The 21,598-nt window shown below is 46.7% G+C and overlaps 1 protein-coding gene across 2 annotated transcripts in view; it reads right to left on the bottom strand.

The window, feature by feature from the left end:
* Nucleotides 1-21,598, bottom strand: part of SCAPER (S-phase cyclin A associated protein in the ER) — a gene marked incomplete at both ends in the record, with an annotated part of 288,797 nt that overhangs the window by 12,321 nt on the left and 254,878 nt on the right. For both annotated transcript variants that reach the window (XM_080692276.1, XM_080692277.1), the window contains one exon: nucleotides 19,156-19,305. In XM_080692276.1, the coding sequence (XP_080548402.1) occupies nucleotides 19,156-19,305 (150 nt within the window). The remainder of the gene's footprint in view (nucleotides 1-19,155; nucleotides 19,306-21,598) is intronic.

Below are 21,598 nucleotides of genomic sequence, written 5' to 3'. Positions count from 1 at the left end.
AGAACCTGAGCAACATTCAACACAGCAAAAAGCCTGCCCCTGGCCGGGAGCACTGAAGAGGCCGAAAGCCCCTCCACCCAGGTCCTGAGCTGCCAGACTCCCAGGCAGGCAGATGGGATGATTACAGCTTTTTTTTTTTCAGTACTAGGGACTGAACCCAGGGGCATTCTACCTCCAAGTTATACACCTAGCCCTATTTTTTCTTTATTTTGAAATAGGGTCTAAGTTGCAGAGGGCTTCACTAAGTAACTGAGGCTGGCTGCAAACCTATGATCCTCCTGTCTCAGCCTCCCAAGTATTGGGATGACAAGTGTGTGCCACCACACCTGGCTGAATATGGTCTTCTAAGGCAGAAACCACTCCTCAGAAAGTCCAAAAGACTTGTGTCGGGTCCCCAGCCAGTTGGTACTGGACCTGGTCAACCTGATGACTGGCTGCTTCTCACCTTCCAACCCTTCCGGGCCCTGGCCTCACCAGGCTGCTCCTCTGGGTAGAGGCTCCATCACCAGGTGTGAGCTCACTCCCACGACTGGCTGCCAGCCAGCTTCTTGCACCATGTCTCCAGCACAGAGGAAGAGGAGGATGGTATGGTGCCGCTCTAAATAGACTAAACCAACTGACATGCAGATTAAACTGACACAAAAGGCCTTTCTCCAAAACACATATTCTTCTTGGCTTAGTGTCAAGTAATGAGTTCTTGGCTATGAGCTGAGCTGTGTTGGGTTTGTCTCAAATTATGAGATGTAAGAACTTGGAAAGGACAGATGTGATGGGCTGGACTCTCAGGAACGGACGGTGGGGCACAGGACTCGGAACGGGCACCATCTTGCAATGGCCCTGTGGCTGGCTGCCTGCAGTGTCTGGAAGCCTGATCTTATACACATACTTGAGGGATTTAAAACACTTTAGTGAAGATACTTTCACTATCTTTAAATAAAAACTCTGTGTGTGTGTGTGTGCGTGCGCATACCCACGTGCCCATTTCTGGGGCCTGAACTCCCTTTCACAATGCTAGGCAAGCACGCTATCATGGAGCTACATCTGCAGCCTCCTTTAAGGAGATTCTTATTTTGAGACAGGGTCTCACTGAGTGGCCAGGGTCACCCTGAACTTATTCTGCTCAACCTCCTAAGTGGCTCGGATCACAGGCACGCGCCACCACACCCGACCACTCTGCACCTTTAAATCTGAAGCTACTGCGGCATCTAAGACTTAATTGCTGCTGCTTCTTTTTCTATTTTTTTTTTTTTTTTGTGGTAGTGGGAATGGAACCCAGGGGCCTTCTACCTTCGGGCTACACTTCCAGACCTATTTTATTTTTTATTTGGAAACAGGGTCTCTTAAACCAGGTTAGGCTGGCTTCGAACCTGTGCGATCCTCCTGTCTCAGCCTCCCAAGCGCAGGGATTACAAGCGTGAGCCACCACGCCCGGCTTGTTTTTCTTTCTTTTTTTTTTTTTTTGGTACTGGGAATCGAACCCAGGGGTGGTCTGCCTCTGAGCTACACAGTCAGCCCTTTTTATTTTATAGTGATGGTTCTTGAAAATCACAATATTTTTTAGAATTATTATTATTATTATTATTATTTTTTGGCGGTATACTGAGGATTAAACCCAGTGGCATTCTATCTCTGAGCCACACCCCCAGCTCTATTTTTTATTCTTTATTTCTAAACAGGGTTTCACTAAGTTACGGAAGGCCAGGTGAGGCTGGCCATGAACCTGTGATCCTTCTGTCTCAGCCTCCCAAGTACTAGGATTACAAGTGTGTACCACTACGTCCAACTAAATTATTTTTATTTTGAAAGAGGGTCTCACCGAGTAGCTGAGGCTGGCCTCAAACCTGTGATCCTCCTGCCTCGACCTCTCAAGTGCTGGGGTTACGTGTGCGCCACCCCGTCGGGCTCAGACTTAATTGCTGCTTGTTGCAAAGGTTTTCAGCACCACTGCACGACTAACGCGCAAGAGCTCTTGGGGATCGTTTGAGATATTTTCTCCTTTGTTTGGAAGTCCTTGTGGCAACTTCAGGGCTTGACCTTTATCAAATGTTTAGCCACTTTCACTATTTTTTGGGGGGGATCTTGGGATGGAACCCAGGGGCATTTGACCTCCGAGCTACACCCCCTGCCCTATTTTGAAACCGGGTCTCACTGAGTTGCGAAGGGCCTCACTCAGTAGCTCAGGCTGTCCACGAACTGTGATCCTCCAGTCTCAGCCTCCTGAATGCTGGGATTACAAGCGTGGTCCACCACGCCTGGCTCTTCACTACTGTTTTAACTGAAGAAATATTCTTGTGAACTTGAGGGGGCATGTACGTTTTCTTTCTCTTTTTGTGGTATTGAACCCAGGGGCACAGATTAATAAAGGCATCATTTCTACAGATGAATTAATCATTAAATCAAGAACAGAATTCCAGACAAAGCATTCCAACTTCCACCTGGAGATTATGAAAAAATATAGAAGATATCCACAGCAGACTCGGAAACCTCATATTTCTACCAGAACAAAAAGTGCAGAACAAAAAGTGTGTCTTTGCCATGTTGGGGCAAAGAAATAATAAAGTCACTTGCATTAAGAAAATGTACAGCCAGGCGTGGTGGCGCACGCTTGTTATCCCAGCATTTGGGAGGCTGAGACAGGAGGATCCTGGTTCAAGGACAGCCTCAGCTATTTGGTGAGGCCCTTTGCAACTCAGTGAGACCCTGTTTCAGAAATAAAAAAGAAAAAAAATAGGGGGTGTAGCTTAGAGGTAGAATGCCCCTGGGTTCCACCCCAATACTAAAAAAAAAAAAAAAAATAATAATAATAATAATAATAATAATAATAATAAAGAAAGAAAGAAAAAAAGAAAACAAAAAAGAAAACATACATGCTTGCTGGGCGTGGTGGTGTACACTTGTAATCCCAGCATTTGGGAGGCTGAGAGAAGAGGATCGCAGGTTCGCAGCCAGCCTCAGCTACTTAGTGAAGCCCTCCACATAGTGAGACCCTGTATCAAAAAATAAACAAATAAATAAATAAATAAATAAATAAATAAATAAATAAATAGGTCTGGGAGTATAGCTCAGAGATAGAATGTCCCTGGTTCAATCCCTAGTGCACTCCCCCTCAAAAAAACACCCCCCCCCAAAAAAAAATGGGATTAAAAAAAAAAAAGGAAAGTGGAGGTAAGGTTTACTGTGGTCCTAAGTCTGGTCTAGAAATGCAACAAGCCTGGGAGACTTTGCAGACTTCATATCTATAAAATGATTACTGTCCCACTTATTCCACAGTGCCCCAAAGACTCTGGCTAGGAAGGCCCAGAGAATCATCATGTTGTATAAATGAAAAACAGCCTCATTCTCCTCTCCCCTTAAAATGCCCCTTTCCTCCAACTGTGGCCACCTAGAATCTACCCAAAGTCAGGAAGGGAGCAAGCGCCTCTACACAGAGATGAGTTTGTTCAAGTGCTTGCTAAGCACCGCTCCTGGCCAAGTGCGGCCAGAAGGCTTGAGCGAACCAGAGACGCTCACAGAACGTCCTCGCGGAGGCCAGACCAGTGCTCGCCGGGAAGCTCTGCGGGCTCCAGCCCAGGCTACCGAGCCACATCTTGGGAGCAAGCCTGGCCGGCTGGGAGGAGGGACTATTTCTTATTTTGAAATAGGGCTTCACTAAGTTGCAAAGGGCCTTGCTAAGTTGGCTGATGCCTCACTGTAATAGTGGTTTTTTTTTGTTTGTTTGTTTTTTGTTTTCCCCCCCTCTAGCGCTGGAGATTGAACCCAGGGACATTCTACCTCCAAGCTACAGCCCCGGCCTTATTTTATTTTGAAACGGGGTCTCACTAAGTTGCAAAGGGCCTCCCATAGTTGCTGAGGTGGGCCACAAATCTGTGATTCTCCTGTCTCAGCCTCCCAAGTACTGGGATTGCAAGTGTGCACCACCACTCACAGCTCACTGTTTTAACATGTACAAAATTCACTTATATGGGAAGAGTTCATTCACTGACTTTATTAAAACCATGACACTAAAAAACAACCTAGAAAAACAAACTTCTGTAGCAGTTTATTGCCCTCTACATTAGTTACAGCTATAGTGTCCTATAGTATGATCTCCAGCTCTCTAGAGCTCACCTACAAACCAAACAGAAACAAAACAAGAAACAGTCAAGTTCTATTTTACCTATTCAAGCTCTGTGAACTGCTAATTTTGCTAACATCTAAGAGTGATCCTGAATTTTTTCCTTATTTAAGAGGTTTCCATCAGTGGCTTTAGGAAGCTCTACACTCTGACATTTACTAGTTGTTTTCCCCTTGAAGGCCCTTTGTCAGTTTAACACTATGGCACTGGGACCCAGCCCTGTGTCACTGATGAGACGGTGGATCACACTTGGCCTTGTTCCAGATCCCTGTGTCAGAGACTGATGTGAATGTGTCTTTATTAGTCTGTGGGGCGCGTGCTGTCTGAGGACAGGACCTGTGCTTCCTTTCTATTCACTGCTGCATCACCGGCAGGCATCACATGCCCGGCACAGTGCCTGGCAAGTGACAGGTGTTCGCTCATTATTTGGGGGATAACTGAGTAAATGAGCTTTGGTTCCCAAACCTGCCTCCTGGGAGCTGGTGCCTACCACACCAGGGCCCGGGTCCGTTCATCCCAGGCGTTTCCAGGTCCTTAGATATACTGTCTTTGAATTTGGTAGAGCAGCTGGCTGGGTCCTGTGGCCAGCACCTCACCTGACCGCTGGCCTCTTGGCTCAGTGTGCAGGCAGCCGGGCAGGGCGGGGCCACAGCAGCTCCTCCTGAACAGGATGAGAGCTGGTCTGTCAAACCGAAGACTAAAGCAGCTCTGTCAGTCCGTGTGGCAGGGGGAGTGGGTATGGAGCCAGACAGAAATAATACAAACAGTTAAGTCTCACAAGATGAGATTCTTTATGCTTAAGAATTAATTCTTTATGCTTAAGAATTCTTGATTTGTTTTTTTTTTTTCTTTTCTTGTCAGAGACAAGATGTCCTCAACAGAGGGGCAAAAATAGGTGTCTAGACACCTAAATTCATTTAAAGAGACAGCTGAGAGAGCCTGTAAATCACTGGAACAAAGGATATTTTTCTAGCACAGCAGAAACAAAGTCATCTTCACATTCCTCTCCACAAAACTGGCCCTGCTACAGGGCTGGAGAGGCTCTGGAGGTGCGGCCACGCGGCTGCTCGCCTTGCTGGTCGAGTGTGTCCTCCTGGATGGAGCCCGGGCCCAGAGTGCAGGCAACAGGACAAGAGGGTTCTCTGCACCCCACACAGAGGATATGGCATGCCCCAAGCATGCACACCTGACTGATGCCTTAGGGGATGGGGTAGGGAGTGGTGGCCTTATTTTAATATCTTAGGAGAAAAAAATTGAATTATCTTTCCATATATATAATCAAATCAAAACTTGAGCAAAGAAACACAAATATCCCCTTGGCCAGCCCTGCAAATAAATTCCTCTCCTAAACTTGCTTTTCCCATAGGTTGAGAGCAAATGCAGAGATCTTGGCAGACTGCGTGGGGGGAGGCCCTGTGTGCAGTAGCTTTCTTCCTGGTGGTCCCAGGATTCACTGTTGTCTAGCAGCAGCAAAACTAGGAGGAGGGAGAATGAGGAGACAGGGCAGCAGGGGGAGGAGGAGGAAGGCAGCCAGGCCCTTAGGAGGCGCTCCCATAGGCACTGGTACTCGGGGGATCCTAGAGAAAGAGTGTTCTCGTGTAGTGAGGGCTGAGCGGCTGTCCTGCCGTGTCTCCCCAGGGCAACTCTAAGGGCCCCCTTCCTCTGGGACCCGGGCTGTGTGCAGGGTGCTGCCAGAAGGCGGAGAAGGCTCTGTTCAGGTCCCCTGCACTCCTGCAGGGAGAGTGATGCTTCAGAAGAAGGGCATCTGCTTGCAGCACGGGGCCTTTGGTGTGGAAGCTAATCCCTATCGCCTCATTTTGCACATACGGGTGTGGCTTTGAGACATGCTTCAGCCTGGCAGCACGTTCCCATTCCTAGAGGACCATCCTCAGGCCCTGGGCTCTAGCCTGTGGCCTTCAGACTTTGCTCTGGTCCTTCCCCCCACACACTGAGCTCCCGTCAGAACCAGTGACTCGCAGTGCTGCTGCCTGCCAGGCTCTTTACCTCTCAAGTTCTTTCCTCTGCCTATCGTGTCTTTCCTGACTTGCTACCAGCAAGCCTGTTCTGCTTCCAGGTGGCAGCTCAACACTGCCACACTGGGAAGTACTCTCCAATGGTTCTCTAGCACAGATCTAGGTTTTTATCATCAGTTCCTCCCTCAGCCCGGAGCATCAGCAACCCGAGGGCAAGGATTTTGTCTATTTTGCTTCCCACTGTATTTGGGGTGTCTAAAATAGCGCCTGGCACGTTGCAAGTACTCCTCAAGGGTTTACTGGAGGCAGAAAAGAGGCTCATTCCTGACAGCACTGCCCCTGGGCTAAGGCTCCAGAAGGAGAAGGTCTGCGTTGTGTCCCTTTCTACGTCTTCCAGCTCATGGTTTGACATGGGGTGGGCAGTCAGCTAAAGCTGATGAATGAGGGAAGAAGTGAGTGATGAACTCGTGTGGACACAAAGCTCACGACACCGGTGCTTCCCCCACAGCCGCCTCCAGCCCTCTACTTTAAGCTGGAGCCTTCCTCCTTCTTTCACATTACTTATTCTGTGAGGAAGAGTTTCTGTTTAAAAGAAGCATGCTCTAAATTCTCATCGAATACATCCTGTGGCACAAGAAGGTCGAGATAGACTATCTCAACATTTGGCCGACTCTAAAATTTGTCAGAGATTATACCCAAAGTCTGCTTCCAGGTGTGGTGGTGCACAGTTGTAATCCCAGTACTTGAGAGGCTGAGGCAGGGGGATTACAGGATTGAGGCCAGCCTCAGAAACTATGTGAGGCCCTTCACAACTGAGTGAGACCATTTCAACATAAAAAGATAAAATAAAGTTGGGGGTGTAGCTCTAAGGTAGAATGCCCCTGGGTTCAATCCCCAGTACCAAAACAACAATCAGACAAACACACTGCTTCCATTTTAATTTGAGAAAGAGCCCTGTCTATTGAGCCCTGGCCTTGGGAATTATACAGATTTACCATGTCGTCATAAATTTGAGGGACTACTTTATTTTGGACTTTGTATGTATTTGCATTATCCATGTCTCATATATGCATGTGCATGTGTTCTGTGTGTGTGTGAAAGTTGGTCATAGGAAGCACTGATAATGCTTTGGAGGCCTGACTTCAGTGACCAGGAGCAAGTTCTCATCCTCTCTGGCCATGAGGGAGTTGGACCAGATGGTCTCTGATGGCTCGTGAGTTTGCACACATCATAATCCTGCACTGTGCCCCTCATGCTGCCTGTAGTATGACAGATGCTACATTTAAACATGGTAAAGCATGCCAGGCTTGGTGGCGCACGCCTGTATCCTAGTACTTATGAAGCTAAGGCAGGTGTGTGGCCAGCCAGAACAACTTGGTGAGGCCCTTGGCAACTTAGTGAGACCCTGTTTAAAAAAAAAAAAAATAGGGCTCAGAGAGAGGAAGGATGCCCCTGGGTTCAATCCCCAGCACTATGCCAATAAGTATGGCAAATTGAGGAAGAGCTTAAAAAAGCCATTACATAAAATATGCCAACTCAAAATTCTTGACTAGTATCTATTATGTTTTCGAATCCAGCTTTTTAAAGAAAAGAGACCCGATCTCTCTCCTCTCCCCCCAACCCCCAGACTAGTAGAGAGCAGGATGTGTGTGGGGCGGGGGCAAGGCGGGCAGCTGGATGGACAGTATTTAGGACTGCCTTAGAACACAGACATTCCCAGTGGCTGTTGGACCTTGCTGATAGGAGAACTGGGACAAAGCTTACTCCGCATGGGGCTCCCTCCTGGGTGGCGCGAGCCCAGCAGGGTTAACAAATGCGGAGCACAGGCTGATAGGCTTTCTGGCCATAATCTAACAGCTGCCAGAGACCATGGATGCATTCCATGGAGCACTTATGGGCTCGCCAGCACTAGTGTATGACAATTTTATTTAATCATAAAAATATAATAGTAGTCAAATCTTTTTGTAGTTTCAGTTTACTGCTTTCTCAAGTGAAATAAATGGTCTCTCAGATTTCTTCTGCTTTCATCTCTTTGCTCTAAGTAGAGCAGGATAAGGTTCCAATTAAGGCCCATTAAATGTTCACATTGATTCATGTGAGCCATTTTCTTCCTAACGCCGTCGCAATGCACCTCTGAGTTATCTCTGTGGTGTTTCCAGTTTAGCTGCTACCCATCCAGGAGAGAATGATTTGGGTGTGAGGTCTCCCCCTCCTGCCTCTGCAGCCCAAGGTGCTGAGTGGAGATGCCGTCACTGCCACCAGACCAGCTTGTGCTGACCACCTGGCAGGTGTGTCCAGCTGGACCCGGCTTGCCCTCGGGAAGGGAGCTGGCAGCTGGCCAGTGCCATAATGATCCTCCCAGTCCCCTTGGTGGCCGTGCCAGAACAGCATCTGTTTCTCTGGGGCAGCCCAGAGATCCTGCAGGGGAAACCTCTTAGCGCGTCTACATCTCTTGGGTCCAGAGGAACCCTGTAGGCAGGGGACTTGCAGAGCTTTCTCCAGCTTCTCAACAGACGGGGAAACATGCTCTGACAGTAGAGATGGTCCGCACAGGGTGGTGTACTAAGTGTCCAAGCTGCCTGGAGCAGACACTCAAGCGCTCTTCTCATTAAGAGCAGGGGATCTGGAGGCAGACGAAGACACTATAAGCGGCCATTTGTTCTGGGCCAGGGAATGTGCTAATCACTGTATTAATGATCTGATTTACTTTGTATAACAACCCCACAAGGTGTTATTCATGTGACCTCTACTTTATAGATGATCTATTTTATATAGAGATCTCACTGTGAAGGTAAGTGTTTTGTCCAGGGTCACACAGAGCCCATGTTTCCTCATCGAGCTGCAAGAGATACTGTCAATGCCTCAAAGAACAAGCCTGGCCAGGACTCCCACACACCAGGTTCTCTGACTACAAGCATGAATCTAATGGTAGAGTGCATGTTCCCCAGGGAGCTAATGTGAAGAGATTTAAGAAAAATATTTATTATTATTATTATTGTTATTATTTTTGTGCTACTGGGAATGGAACCCAGGGGCATTCTACCACTGAGCTACAACCTCAGCCCTTTTTTATTCTTTATTTTGAAACAGGGTCTCACTGAGTTTCAGAGGGCCTCACTAGTAGCTGAGGCTGTCTGAGAACTGTGATCCTCCTCTCTCAGCCTCCCAAATGCTGGGATTATAAGCATGCGCCACCACGCCCAGCCTAAGAAAAATATTTAAAAATGCCCTCAGGGTATTTGTAGTTTCAGTTTTTGTAGTTTCAGTTTACTGCTTTCTCAAGTGAAATAAATGAATGATATGGAGATTTTACCTCTTTAATTGTAGATTTTCCCACTGTATACTCTGAGAATGGGATGAACCTGTCAAAAAGCTTGTTCTTAAACCAACTCATAGTAAGTCAGAGTAGACTGAATGTGGTAATGCTACGAATCTGGGGAGCAAAACATCTCAAAGGTGTCCACTCTCAGGTGTGAGCCAACTAGACGAGAGCTGACTAGTAAAGCAAGCAGGACCAACTCTTCTCAACACCCTCGTCTGTGGGTCACCTGCCTCCGCTGAGCCCGAGGAGGCCTGAGCTGTGGGCGCAAGTCGGCCTCAGCTTCCCCCACACGCTGCTGTTTCAACTGCAGGGCTGGCAAGCCTTAAACATGGCAGTTTCCCGTGGATCTTGAAACTACTGGCTTCATCAAAACAAAACTAACATTTATTTTAGAATAGATTCAAAGATAAATAAATTATAGCGCAAAAAAAAAAATGGCTAAAGTTAAGTTTTTAGCCAAAACTCAGTTCAGGAGATTGGTCTCGATAAAACAGAAGTGATTCATCTTGCAAAATCTCGGGCCACTTTAACCTTTTTTGTAGAATTACATATAGGACAGACTTGCACCATCTCAACATTTGATACTCATTCAACACATGTTAGGTAACTTCTATGTGCCTAGCACTGTTGTAGGCAGTGGCAACAAAGACCTGCCCTTAAGATACTTCTATTTTGCTGGGCGTGGTGGCACACGCTTGTAATCCCCGCGCTTGGGAGGCAGAGACAGGAGGATCGCGCAGGTTCAAAGCCAGCCGCACGCGCTGGCTTAGGAGACCCTGTTTCCAAGTAAAAATGTAAAAATAGGTATGGGAGTGTAGCCCGGAGGTAGAAGGGCTTCCAGGAACCCCAGTACCACCAAAAAAAAAAAAAAAAAAAAAAAGATACTTCTATTTTAGTGGGGTAGGGAGACAAATGGAATAAATAAAAAATAAAATAAATAAAGGCCAGGGAGTAATATATGAGCCATAATTAATTAATTAATTAATTAAAGCAGGGAAAAGAGAAAGCAGTGACCAGGGGGCTGGTGCACTATTTTAGGTTCTGTGGTCAGGTACTCTAGTAACATGATATTTGAGAAGAAACCCTTAGAAATGAGCTCCTCAAACCAGGCTGACGTCTGAGGGAAAAGACCAGGGCAAGAGCAGCACGGGTGGTGGCTGGAGGTGGGAGATGGGCAAGGTGTGCTTGAGGAACGTCCAGGAGGCCAGTGGGCCTGCAGCGAAGAGCCTGAGACCACTGCACTTAGGAATGAGGATGCTTACATGTATCAGGATGTTGGTCTGGCCGTGAACTCCCAATTCCTCTTAGAATTATAAATCCATCCTGGAAGAGCCCTTCGGAGCACCCGGCCTAACTCTTTCACAGACAGGAAGCGAAAGTCCAGAGATGAGCAGTGACCTGCCCAGGGCCACGCAGCCCCCAAAGGGCCTGGCCACCCTGACCACCGGCTGCATCTGCACCATGATGGTGGGCTTTCTGTGGCGGATGAGGCTCACATAAAATACCCTATTTCAGATGTGTTTTCTCTGGGATTAAAACTAGGTCTTTGTAGTCTATCTCAGAGGGATCTACTCAAAAGCTCCCTCCAAGCCAGGTGCATGCTTATAATCTCAGTACTTGGGAAGCTGAGACAGGAAGACTGCAGGTTCATAGCCTGTCGCAGCAACTTAGTGAGACCCTGTTTCCAAATAAAAAATAAAATAGGCCTAGTGGTGTGTCTCAGAGGTAGAATACCCCTCAGTTCAATCCCCAGCACCACCAAAACAAAACAAAACAAATGCGCAAACAAGAATCAAACTCCCTTCTTGGAAGACCAAGGCAGATTCAGGAAAATTAGGTTTATCATTGGTCATGAGTTAACTTGGCCTCATATTCTTGTGTAACTTTGATAACCAAGAGCAGATTCCCAAGTAAGCAAAGGATACCTGAGGTGTGTTTGAAGCCTCAAGTGGAGGCTGTCAAGAAGTTCATGGAGTACCTCCTTAACTACTACTGCATTAGCCTCCAGCAGGAGCACCTAGGGGTCCCAGCGAGTCCCACATCAGGAAGCAATGCCCTAACAAGGGGAGAGAATGGTCCTTGCCCAGTTAAGTGCTACAGTCCTACTGCCTTATTCTTAAATTCTCAGCTTGAGAGCTTAGCGCAAGCTCCTTGGGTTGGCTGCCATCTACTCAATAGACCCCGACAATGCAGCAACAGGGTCAAAGCACCTCTCGGGTGGGCTGTGGAGTGAAAGCATGTACCTACTATGAGCAGGTGCACTGTCTGGTAACCTTGTGCAGGAAAATTTATAAGTGGGCGGAAGCAAAAGGCCTTGTTATTTGAATTCTGTGAAGGTGGTGACTTTTGTTGTTGCTGTGGTACTGAGGATTGAATCCAAGAACATTCTACCTCCAAACTATACTCCCAGCCCTAGCAACTCTGTTTTATTTTTAATTTTAAAACAGGATCTTCTGGAGCTGGTTATGGTGGTGCATACTTGCAATCCTACTACTTGGGAGGCTAAGACAAGAGGATCATAAGTTCAAGGACAGCCTCAGCAAGTAGTGAGACTCTCATCAACCTAGCTAGGCCGTTTCTAAATAAAAAGTAAAATTGGTCTGTGGGTATAGTTTGGAGGTACAATGACTCTGGGTTCAATTCTCAGTACCACAAAAACCAAACCAATCCAAAACAAAACAGGGTCTTCTTGCTAAGTTGCTGAAGCTGGCCTTTATTCGGCCATCCTCCTGTCTCAGCCTTCCAAGTACTAGGATGTCGGGAGCGCACCACTACACCTGGCTGAAAGCGGTGACTTTTAATATGAGTGGCCAAAATTGCTAACTGGAAAATGTCTCCATTTGAATACCAGTTATGTCACCCACTAGAAGTCTTAAAATAAATATTTAGGTAAAAGTTACCTTTGTGTGTGTGGAACTAGGGATTGAACTCAGGGGTGTTCTGCCATTGAGCTATACCCCTAACTTTATTTTATTTTGAAGCAGGGTCTTGCTAAATTGCTGAGGCTGGCCTTGAACCTGCAATCCTACTGTTTCAGTCTCCCAAGTACTGGGATGGCACGTGTGTCACGGTAGCACCAGCTGGCAGAAGTTATTTTTGATTGTAAGTTTTTGTTCTACTTGTAGCCCTTAGACCCCATACTTTGCATTGCTGCTATAATATTGAGAGTAACTTGGTTCTAAAATGGTTCTGTTGTTGGGCTATTCCTTAGACATGATGCATTCTTATTGTATAAAAGAAACTGTATCTGTCACACAAAGAAATCTAGAAAGCTGAAGGCCCATGTGGCAGCTGATGAGCAAGCTGCCAACCCTGGAGGACAAGGAGGCCCTGGCTGCTGGGGTGTGTGTGTGTGTGTGTGTGTGTGTGTGTGTGTGTGTGTGTGTGTGTCTGTGTGTTGCTGGGGATGAAATCCAAGGGCCTTCTTTCTCCAGGCTACACTCCCAGACCTATTTTATATTTTATTTGAAACAGGGTCTCACTAAGTTGCTGAGAGCCTCACTAAGTAGCTGAGGCTGGCTTCGAACCTGTGCGATCCTCCTGCTCAGCCTCCCAAGCGCTGGGATCACAAGCGTGTGCCAACACGCCCGGCTCTTGGCTGCTGGGATTCTACTCCAGGCCCACCGCAGCAGCCTTTTGCAGACAGGGATGTGGATAGGTGAGTTTACCAAGTAGGTGTGACCTAGGACAGATCACCTGCCTTTGAGCAAGACAAAGAGAACAGTAGTAATGTTTGAGCAGGACTTAAGCCACCTTTGAAAAATTTAAAAGTTGGAAATGGGATTCGGAAAAACTGCCACTTTTCGCGTGCTTGTGTACTGGGGGATTGAACTCAGGGCTTCCCACATGCTAGGCAAGTGCTCTACCACAGAGCTACATCCCCATCCCTAAGTGACAGTGTGCGTGTGTGTGTGCGCGAGCGCCAGACTGAACCCAGGGGTGCTCTATCTCTGAGCTATATACCCAGCTCTATTTCATTTTTTATTTGGGAACAGAGTTTTGCTGAGTTGCTGACAGTCTTTCTAGGTTGCTGAGGCTGGCCTTCAACTCGCGATCCTCCTATCTCAGCCTCTCAAGTACTGGGATTACAGGCTTGCATCACCATGTTCAGCTCCTAATTGCCACTCTTAAAACATAACTGGGGCTGGGCATGGTGGCGCACGCTTGTAATCCCCACGCTTGGGAGGTGGAGACAGGAGGATCCTGCAGGTTCGAAGCCAGCCTCGCTGGCTTAAGAGACCCTGTTTCCAAATAGAAATATAAAATAGGTCTGGGAGTGTAGCCCGGAGGTAGAAGGGCTTCCAGGAACCCCAGTACCACAAAATAACAAAACAAAAAAACCATAACTGGGTCTCCACCACCTGCAGAAGATATAAAACTAGGAAGCTGCTTCTGTTTGTGTTCAGGGACACATCTGAGGTGAGTATAACAGACTCATTTTAGCAACACTACGTCAAATTAACGTTTTTTCTTTTTCTTTACTGTTATCAAATTACCTTGGAAAACACATGCCACGTTCAGCAGGTAGATCAGCTTGCCTACCTGCTGATCTACCTGGAAGCCATCAGGAGCGTTGGGACAGAACAGAACAGATGATTCTATGATGAGCATGGAGCTCACTACAGACAAGCAGGACCGGTGGGCGGGCTAAGAGAGCACCGCAAGACTGTAGCTCCCACTGCGGGAATCTGCGGGGCCTTTGCAAAGAACAGGTGGCCACTAACCAAAATGAATATGCAAAGGTACTCAGTCCCCAAACAGTAATAGGCAGGCAGGCAAACAACCTGCCACTTGAATAATTTAATTATCAGACCACATTTAATTATCCAATACAAAATGTAAATAAAGTAAAGGGCTTGCAGCACATACTAATTATGTTCATTATAATAATTAAATGGGAAGGAATTTGGAAAGAGTCATGAAAGTGCCATAAATATAGGAAAGCTTTTTATTAAAACTACAACATTTTAATTAGAAACTGCAACCCTATAGGAAACAGATGACTGGTCCATCAAGGATGGGGCATTACTTTTATTATCTAGGTTTCTACCTAAAATTACCCTTGGTGTCATGGGGCTTAGCCCTTCCGGTTAATACACTAAGTGTTAGCAAATAAAGAATGCCAATCCTTCATGCAAAGCAGCTACCTGATCAAATGGACTCAGGCTGCAGCAAGACCTAGAAAGGTCTTGTTTTATGAAGACAGAGTTGCTTCCCCAGGAGAAACTAAGGATCCCCTGTGGACAAACAGGCCCTGCCAATTAGCATGACTTCTGATAATGATACAGAAACAGTAAGTGAACCGAGCATCCTAATTTTCCCCTTGGATTCTTCAGATCTGAGAAAGTGGCATGGAGCTAAGTAAGTACTTCCACCAGAGGAGCAGCGGGTGGAGAGGGAGCACCACTGGAGGCCAACCCAAGGGAGGGGAAGGCAGGAGGCGGGAGGAGGGAGGCGGCACTGTCGGGCTGGGCCCAGAGCTCAAACTGCGCTTGCTATGTCTCCTTGGCAAATGCTTACTTAGAGAATTACTGGATTTTGGTGGGAGTCAGTAGAAAGGGAATTTAATAAAATTAGTTTTTTTTAAACAAAGGCAAACAATCAGCTTTTAAATTATAGAAAACTTCCCAACTTTTTTGGACATGAGCAGTCTTCTGGACTTCAGCAAGTCTGTGGCTATTTCCCATTCCCTGCCAGCCACACAGCTCAATGGCTTCCAGTCCTGAGCTCAGGAGCACAGCCTTCCAGAGCAGACTCAGACTGCAGTTGGAGACGGCACCACAGAGCAAGGCACCCGATGAGTCACCTGGAAGAAGCCTCTGCCGGGGACCTACTCACAGAGCTTACAGGGGACACCAGCTAGTACGGCTTTCCTCCTCCTCTTTCTTTTTTTAAAGGGGTTCTTTTTTTGTCTTTTTGGAACTGGGAATCGAGCCCAGAGCGCTGCACCTGCAAATCAGGCGCTTTGCCACTGACCTACATCCCGCCCCCCTTTCACTTTTTCTAAAAATTTTACTATGTAAGATACACATAACATATAACTTGCCAGTTTAAACATTTTTAAACCTATAATTCAGTAGCATTAAGAACATTCAATAACTTCTCTTTACAGTCAAAGATATGTAAGTCTCAGGAGGGGAAAGCATTTATCCAAGGTCACACAGCTAGCGGTAGAGCTGGGCCCGGAACCCTGGTCTTCTTTTTTCTAAATTGTGGTCCATTTGCACGCAATGGAACATCTTTATTTACATCTTTCTGGAATCTCTATGAGTCTCCTAAGCAAGGCACATATATATGCCCCAGAAACTTCCACGTTGGCATTCAGCGAGCTGAACAGCAGCTTCTCAGCACACTCTCTTGGCGAACAGGCATCATCTTCTACACCCCACACCCCTCACCAAGGTACACTTCCTCATCATGGGTGAAATATCTGACTTTAAGCAATGTGAGGTGAACTGAAAAGTACGCTGTTTGGTTTAGCAAGACCTGGATGCTAGTCCTATTCTTTCACTGATTATCCACTTCACGGGGTCTAACTCACCTGAGAACTTCCATTCCTCACCTGTCTGACGTCACAACACACTGAGGTGCTACTGAAGTGTGAGACAGCAGATGGGAAGGATGATATAAAGAACCCTGCAGACAGAGGGCGCTGTACGGGAGAAGCAGCATTGCGGCAGGGTGCAGTGCCTCAGCCTTTTGCAAGTACTTTCTATTTTACCAGTTTCTTGCTTCCTCTCTACTTTTTTAAAAATCATGTTTTTATTCTTCTTATAGATTTTTGTGAAATCAGCAACTGTGCTGGGACTGTGCTGACTTCCCTGACTCTCCTCACATCTGACGTGGACGTCCAGGTTAGTATTCCCTCCTGGGAGGTAAGGTGAACACAAGGTCTGGCCTCTCACTTTTCCAACTTCTTCCTGGGACTGAGCCCATCTCTCAACAATGATCCCCAACCTCGCTGAACCTTCTTTCCCGGTGACAAGTGACAGTTCCCACCCCCTTCTCGCCCACGTGTCGCCTAGCGTTCCTCCCTGCCCGTTTCATCTGCGTGTCCCCATCCCAGCACGCCCAGCTGCCACCGCCCCACCTGGCCAGTGCAGGCCTAATGTTCTATCTTCAAACATGGGTCTGCTGACCCCAGGCCTGTTCACTTGGTGAGACCAGAGATGCTAAAGTGTATGTTTTGTCTAGAGGAGAGGGTTAGTCTGTGATCCAGCATCAGCAGGAAAACTCTCTAAAGTACCATATAATTTTGAGTTCTGTAGGCTTCTCACAACAGAGCTGGTTTATGTAAAGAGTTTCAAATGGTCAAATCATTCAGTAAAAACTGAATTTTGGCTGCAGAACTGCATACAGTCAAATATCACACACAAATTATTCAGCTCTTTATAAGTGCAGGAGAGTGTCATGTACACAGTAAACCACTTAATTATAAAACAGGAAATTATTAGGTAAACCACGAATAGCCACACAAGATAAGCCATGTGGCCATTAAGATGATATTCACAGAGAGCGAGTCTGGTATGATGTACAGTGCAGAAGGCAGGGCACGCGCACACCGTGTGACTTCAGCGGTGTGAAACTGTTCCAAGAGACTGGGAAGGAAACCGCGGAAGGGCTAAGCGTGGCCATCCCAGAGCGCGAGGTCAGGAGAAGCCAGGATTTCCCTTTACTCTTTCTGCTTGCCCTGTGTGTCTTTTTCACAACAAATAAGAAACGCTTTTGTAATAATAGTGCTTTTAAAGGAAAATAAAATGCAATTTAGTAGATTGAATGGAGGTACACAAAGGAAAGAAGTCCACATAGGAAATTTCCCTCAACTCCTCTTCCTTGAGCAGCTTGTAAGAGATTCCTGAACGTGCCGGGCCTGGTCCACAGAAAGGACAAACACTTCCAAGGGAGGAGCCTGCCCCGGTGCGCCCGTGGTGGGAGGCGAGAAGCAGCCGCCACCTGACAACAGGTCAGAGAAAAGAGGCTTTCTGTGTACGATGACTACCCTAGTAAGGGCATGGATTTTCTGTATTCTAACAATGGGAGCACCTTTCTACAATGGACTATATTCCAAAATCTTCTTAGAGGAAGTATATTAAATGTGTACCTGCCCCTGTGCTCACTCGGGGTCAACACTGACAGCACCACAATCATCTGGGAAATAAAACAGAGGGCTGGGTGTCCCCGTAAGCCCCGGAGGCTGGTGTCACACTTCGGGGCTGCTGTGTTTCTCTGCCCTTTCTCTGTAGCCGGCAGGCAATGCCAGCCCTCTGTGCAGCCTCTTGCCTCGGACATGGCTCTGGCAGCACGACCATCTCTTCTCCTGCCCTAGGCTAGTTTGCTGTAGGATGACAAGCCTAGTAAGTACACTTGTTTGAGATTAGTGTAAAATAAAAATTAGTAAGTTAGGGTGAGGGCTAAGGGGTTGTACAGAGATCTTTTTCTTAGCTACAATCTATAAAATTAAGGTTTCTGAGTCAGAAATTATTCTTTGAAATGTTAAGTTATGCCAGTAACTCTGATACCAAAAATAAAGAGAACTAGGTACTTTTGTTATTATTATTTTGTAAAGTTTGCGACCGGTTTTCTAACTTCAACTGCTGCTTTATAAGTGGTAGAATCCTCTTTACATGTGAAATCTTGCTCAAGAAACAAAGTGGCTAAAAGTGGAGCTACCTTGGTGATAAGGAGGAAAGGTCCCGTCCTGCCTTCCAACCCCGTGTGGAAGCCTCTGACACCTAGGCCCAAGCCAGGGGCCAAGTACAGTTTCCTATAGCCTCAGTGACCTAAGATGAAAGGTGCAGAAGTGACCTTATGAAAACCAAACACACACTAGTGACTGCAGCATCAAAACCTATGTGGTAAGGGGAGTAGACACTTTTGTGTGGCTCAGGAATATCTGTGGAGGTTTCTCAAAAAACTGGGAATGGAATGACCCAGTGATAGCACTCCTGGGTATCTTCCCAAAGGAAACTAACTCAGAATATTATAATCCCACTTGCATATCCATGTTCATAGTAGCACAATTTACAATAGCCAAATTATGGAACCAGCCTGGATGTCCACCAATGACGGATAAATGGATCACAAAACTTTGGTATATACACACAATAAAATTTTACTTAGCTATAAAGAACACAACTACACCATCTACAGGAAAATGGATGGAACTTGAAAATATTGTACTGAGTAGAATATTATACTGAGTACACCCAGTCCCCAAGAATGGGTAGATGTGTGTTCTCTTATATGTGGAAGCTCGAGAGACATTCAGAGATAAAGACAACCTCAGGTAGATGAACAGAGGCTCCAGGGGAATGACTGAGGAGGGCGAGGGAAGGGAGGGGGCGAAGTCATAAAGAATGCAATAGCAGAAGTGATGCCGCGAACATACAGAATGGCCAATCCCGATGTCACAGGCTTGCGGGGTGCCCTGGTGGGAAGGGCAGTAAGAGTTGTGTGCATGTATTTTTCTAACACTCTGTACTCCAATATGATACAAAACTACAATGCACCCAATAAAAAAGATTATTTTACTAAAATGCTTTAACAGCACTAAGAGGAAACTAGTGCTAACTAGTGCTGATCCAATCTCTTCAGAGATGAAGCTAGAGACAGACAGCCTGGGGCCTGGTTAAGGGGCTTCACGCAGGACAGATGGGTTCTGGCAGGCTAGCCTGCCTGTTCTCACTCCGATACCTCACACTCTCAGTGCTGCGGCACAGTGCGCAGAACCTTCTGGGGCCTCTTACCTGGTTATCCGGGTGGTTGACAGTGAAGTAGCCCACACAGACGATGACCTCGTGAAGGAGGCTTTCACAGGAGACTTGGCTGCAGTGGCCCAGCAGGGAGCTGGCCATGTGCCGGAATGCAAGGGACAAGCCTTCTGCCCCTACAACAGACTGGCAAAGACAAGGAGCGGTTAGCACTCTTAGCTGGGCAGAGCCGGGCCGCGTGCCACGTGGCAAGGCTGGGGCGCGCACTTTCTGCAGGGCCCTGCAAGAGCAGATGCATCTCTAGGACTGTGCCTGACAGTGCAGCTGGGGCTCTTGCTCCAGGAGATGGCCACAGTAAGTGCAGTATCAACCTGAAGAGGGGCAGACAGCACAGCAGAGGAGGCCAGACGCCCCCCCGTGAAGCGAGAAAGTAGCTTCCCAGTGCATGGTTATTTATTCATTACTGATAATGTACATTTTCTCAATATACAAATATTTTCATTATACAAAGATTAGAAAAAATTCACCTGTACATGCACCACTTAGCTAACTTTTAATACTTCCTGGATAAATATTTTCTTGTACACAAATAAACGTATTTGTAATTAGTTATACTCAAATAAACAACACATACTAAAAAGAACTAGTTATTAGTAAAATAAATAGCTCTATAAATGATAGGTCCCCAAAAGAACATAAAACCCAAACCAAATTAAAAAAAAAAAAATCTGCTCCAAGACTAGGAAGCCCCTCAGCTCCAAGGCTTCTGGTATCTTTTCTCCAGACAGGCCAGGGCTGCCGGCGGTGGGCGACTGGAGGAGAGCCTGAGCCTGCTCGCAGCCTCGAGCTTCTATTTAATAAACATGTCAAACAGACAGAGCGACAGGAGGGCAAAGGGGAGCGCGGCCGAGTGCACTCGCAGCCCACGCTAGGTGCAGCAGCGCCCTGGCCTGTGGGAAAGGCCGCGCCTGACGCTCGGCTCTGGAGCCGCGGTCCTGGCGGGCTTGAGCCAGCGCAGACACACGTGGCTCGGACGTTTCAATGAATTCACTTTGCCTAGATGGGTGAAATGGCCCTTCTATGGGTATTGCTGAAATGAAATGACTGCTAAAATTTAAGAGTGCTTTCTGTCTCTGTTTCGCTGCCTTAAGAAAAAAAAGTTTTTCAAGCCCGCGAAGAGACTTCGGGGGGGCTCTGTTCCCATAAATCAAGCAGCGACGTCTTCTCAGCTCAGCTCTTATTTAATTAGTCTCGTCCAGCATGCTGCGACCCAGTGCCCTCTGTTTAACCTTCATTGATAAGAGCAGGTCAAGGGGCATGTAAGTTTGAATATAAAAATTAAACCAATTTTTCAAGGAAACTATATTTCCTTTTTAGCCAGAATTAATTGCCCAGTCAGTACATTGATTTGTTTCTTGAGACCACCTTCAATTGTAAAAACTGTCAAAGTGAATGCAATATACAATGGCCCTGATCTCAAGGCCATCTGTGCCGACAGGAATTCAGAGTGAAATCAGACTCCTTGCTGAAAGGGAGAAATGTTCTGACAGCCTTCCTAGTACACAACAGAAGGGAACAAGCTTGGGAGATATTCCAATGCGTGGCCTTCTGTTACTAGCACATGATAGGCTCTCACACAAACAAGCACACAGGTCTGCGTCTCTGAGGAAGCACCAGGAATGCTGTGTTCAGCTCCCAGTTTTTGGACTTGATGTCTGCCAGATGCTCTGGGTAAACACTTCACCTGTAGGAGTTCACATGTCCTGAGTTTCTGCTGTGAGCTAGCTAGTGAAACACCTTTCTGTAATCTTATCTACTCCTCAGTCTTCTGAGGTAGGTGTTTTGAATCTCCTTTACTGATGAGGATACTGAGCCTTCAGTGTTCTGACGACTTGCCTTGCGTACGGTCACACAATCAGAGGTGGTAATATGATGACACAAAGCCAGGTCAGTCTGACTCCGGACCCAGGAGTCTGCTGAGGATGCCACCCAAAGAAGCTCTGCATCCCTGTGGGGCACAGAGCCCAAGCCGTCACCTCACTCTTACTCTCCTGCATCAGGCCAGGCCATGCATCTCAGTTCCATTTCCTTCTTCACTTCCTTTGAGCCTCGCAGGCTTGTCTCTAAGATTTTTCCCAGGTCACACCCTCCTTCTTTCCTGCCATTCACAGTTTCTGAAATCTCATTTTTGAATGTAAGTTGTTTTAATAAACTAGAAAATGAGCTTCTCTGACCATATCTATCATAAAATGGTACTTTCCTTTTCAGACCCACCCATTGCTATACAGTGCAAACACTATTTCCTTGAGTGTACACATCTGATCACGTTTATCTACATCAGCGGTGTCTGTGTGAACAGATGTGTCTACCCAGATGAACTGAGTGTGGCGCTTCACAATGACCATAATTTTACACAGCTCTCCTGTCGAAAGATGGGGCCCATTTTTTTCCCCTTCAATCTAGAAAGCTTTTGACTGAT

Source organism: Muscardinus avellanarius, assembly GCF_963383645.1.
Source record: "Muscardinus avellanarius genome assembly, chromosome: 3".
NCBI classification, from domain to species: domain Eukaryota; kingdom Metazoa; phylum Chordata; class Mammalia; order Rodentia; family Gliridae; genus Muscardinus; species Muscardinus avellanarius.
The sequence above is the reverse complement of the archived record's forward strand: the minus strand, read 5'-3'. Positions and strand labels throughout refer to the sequence as shown.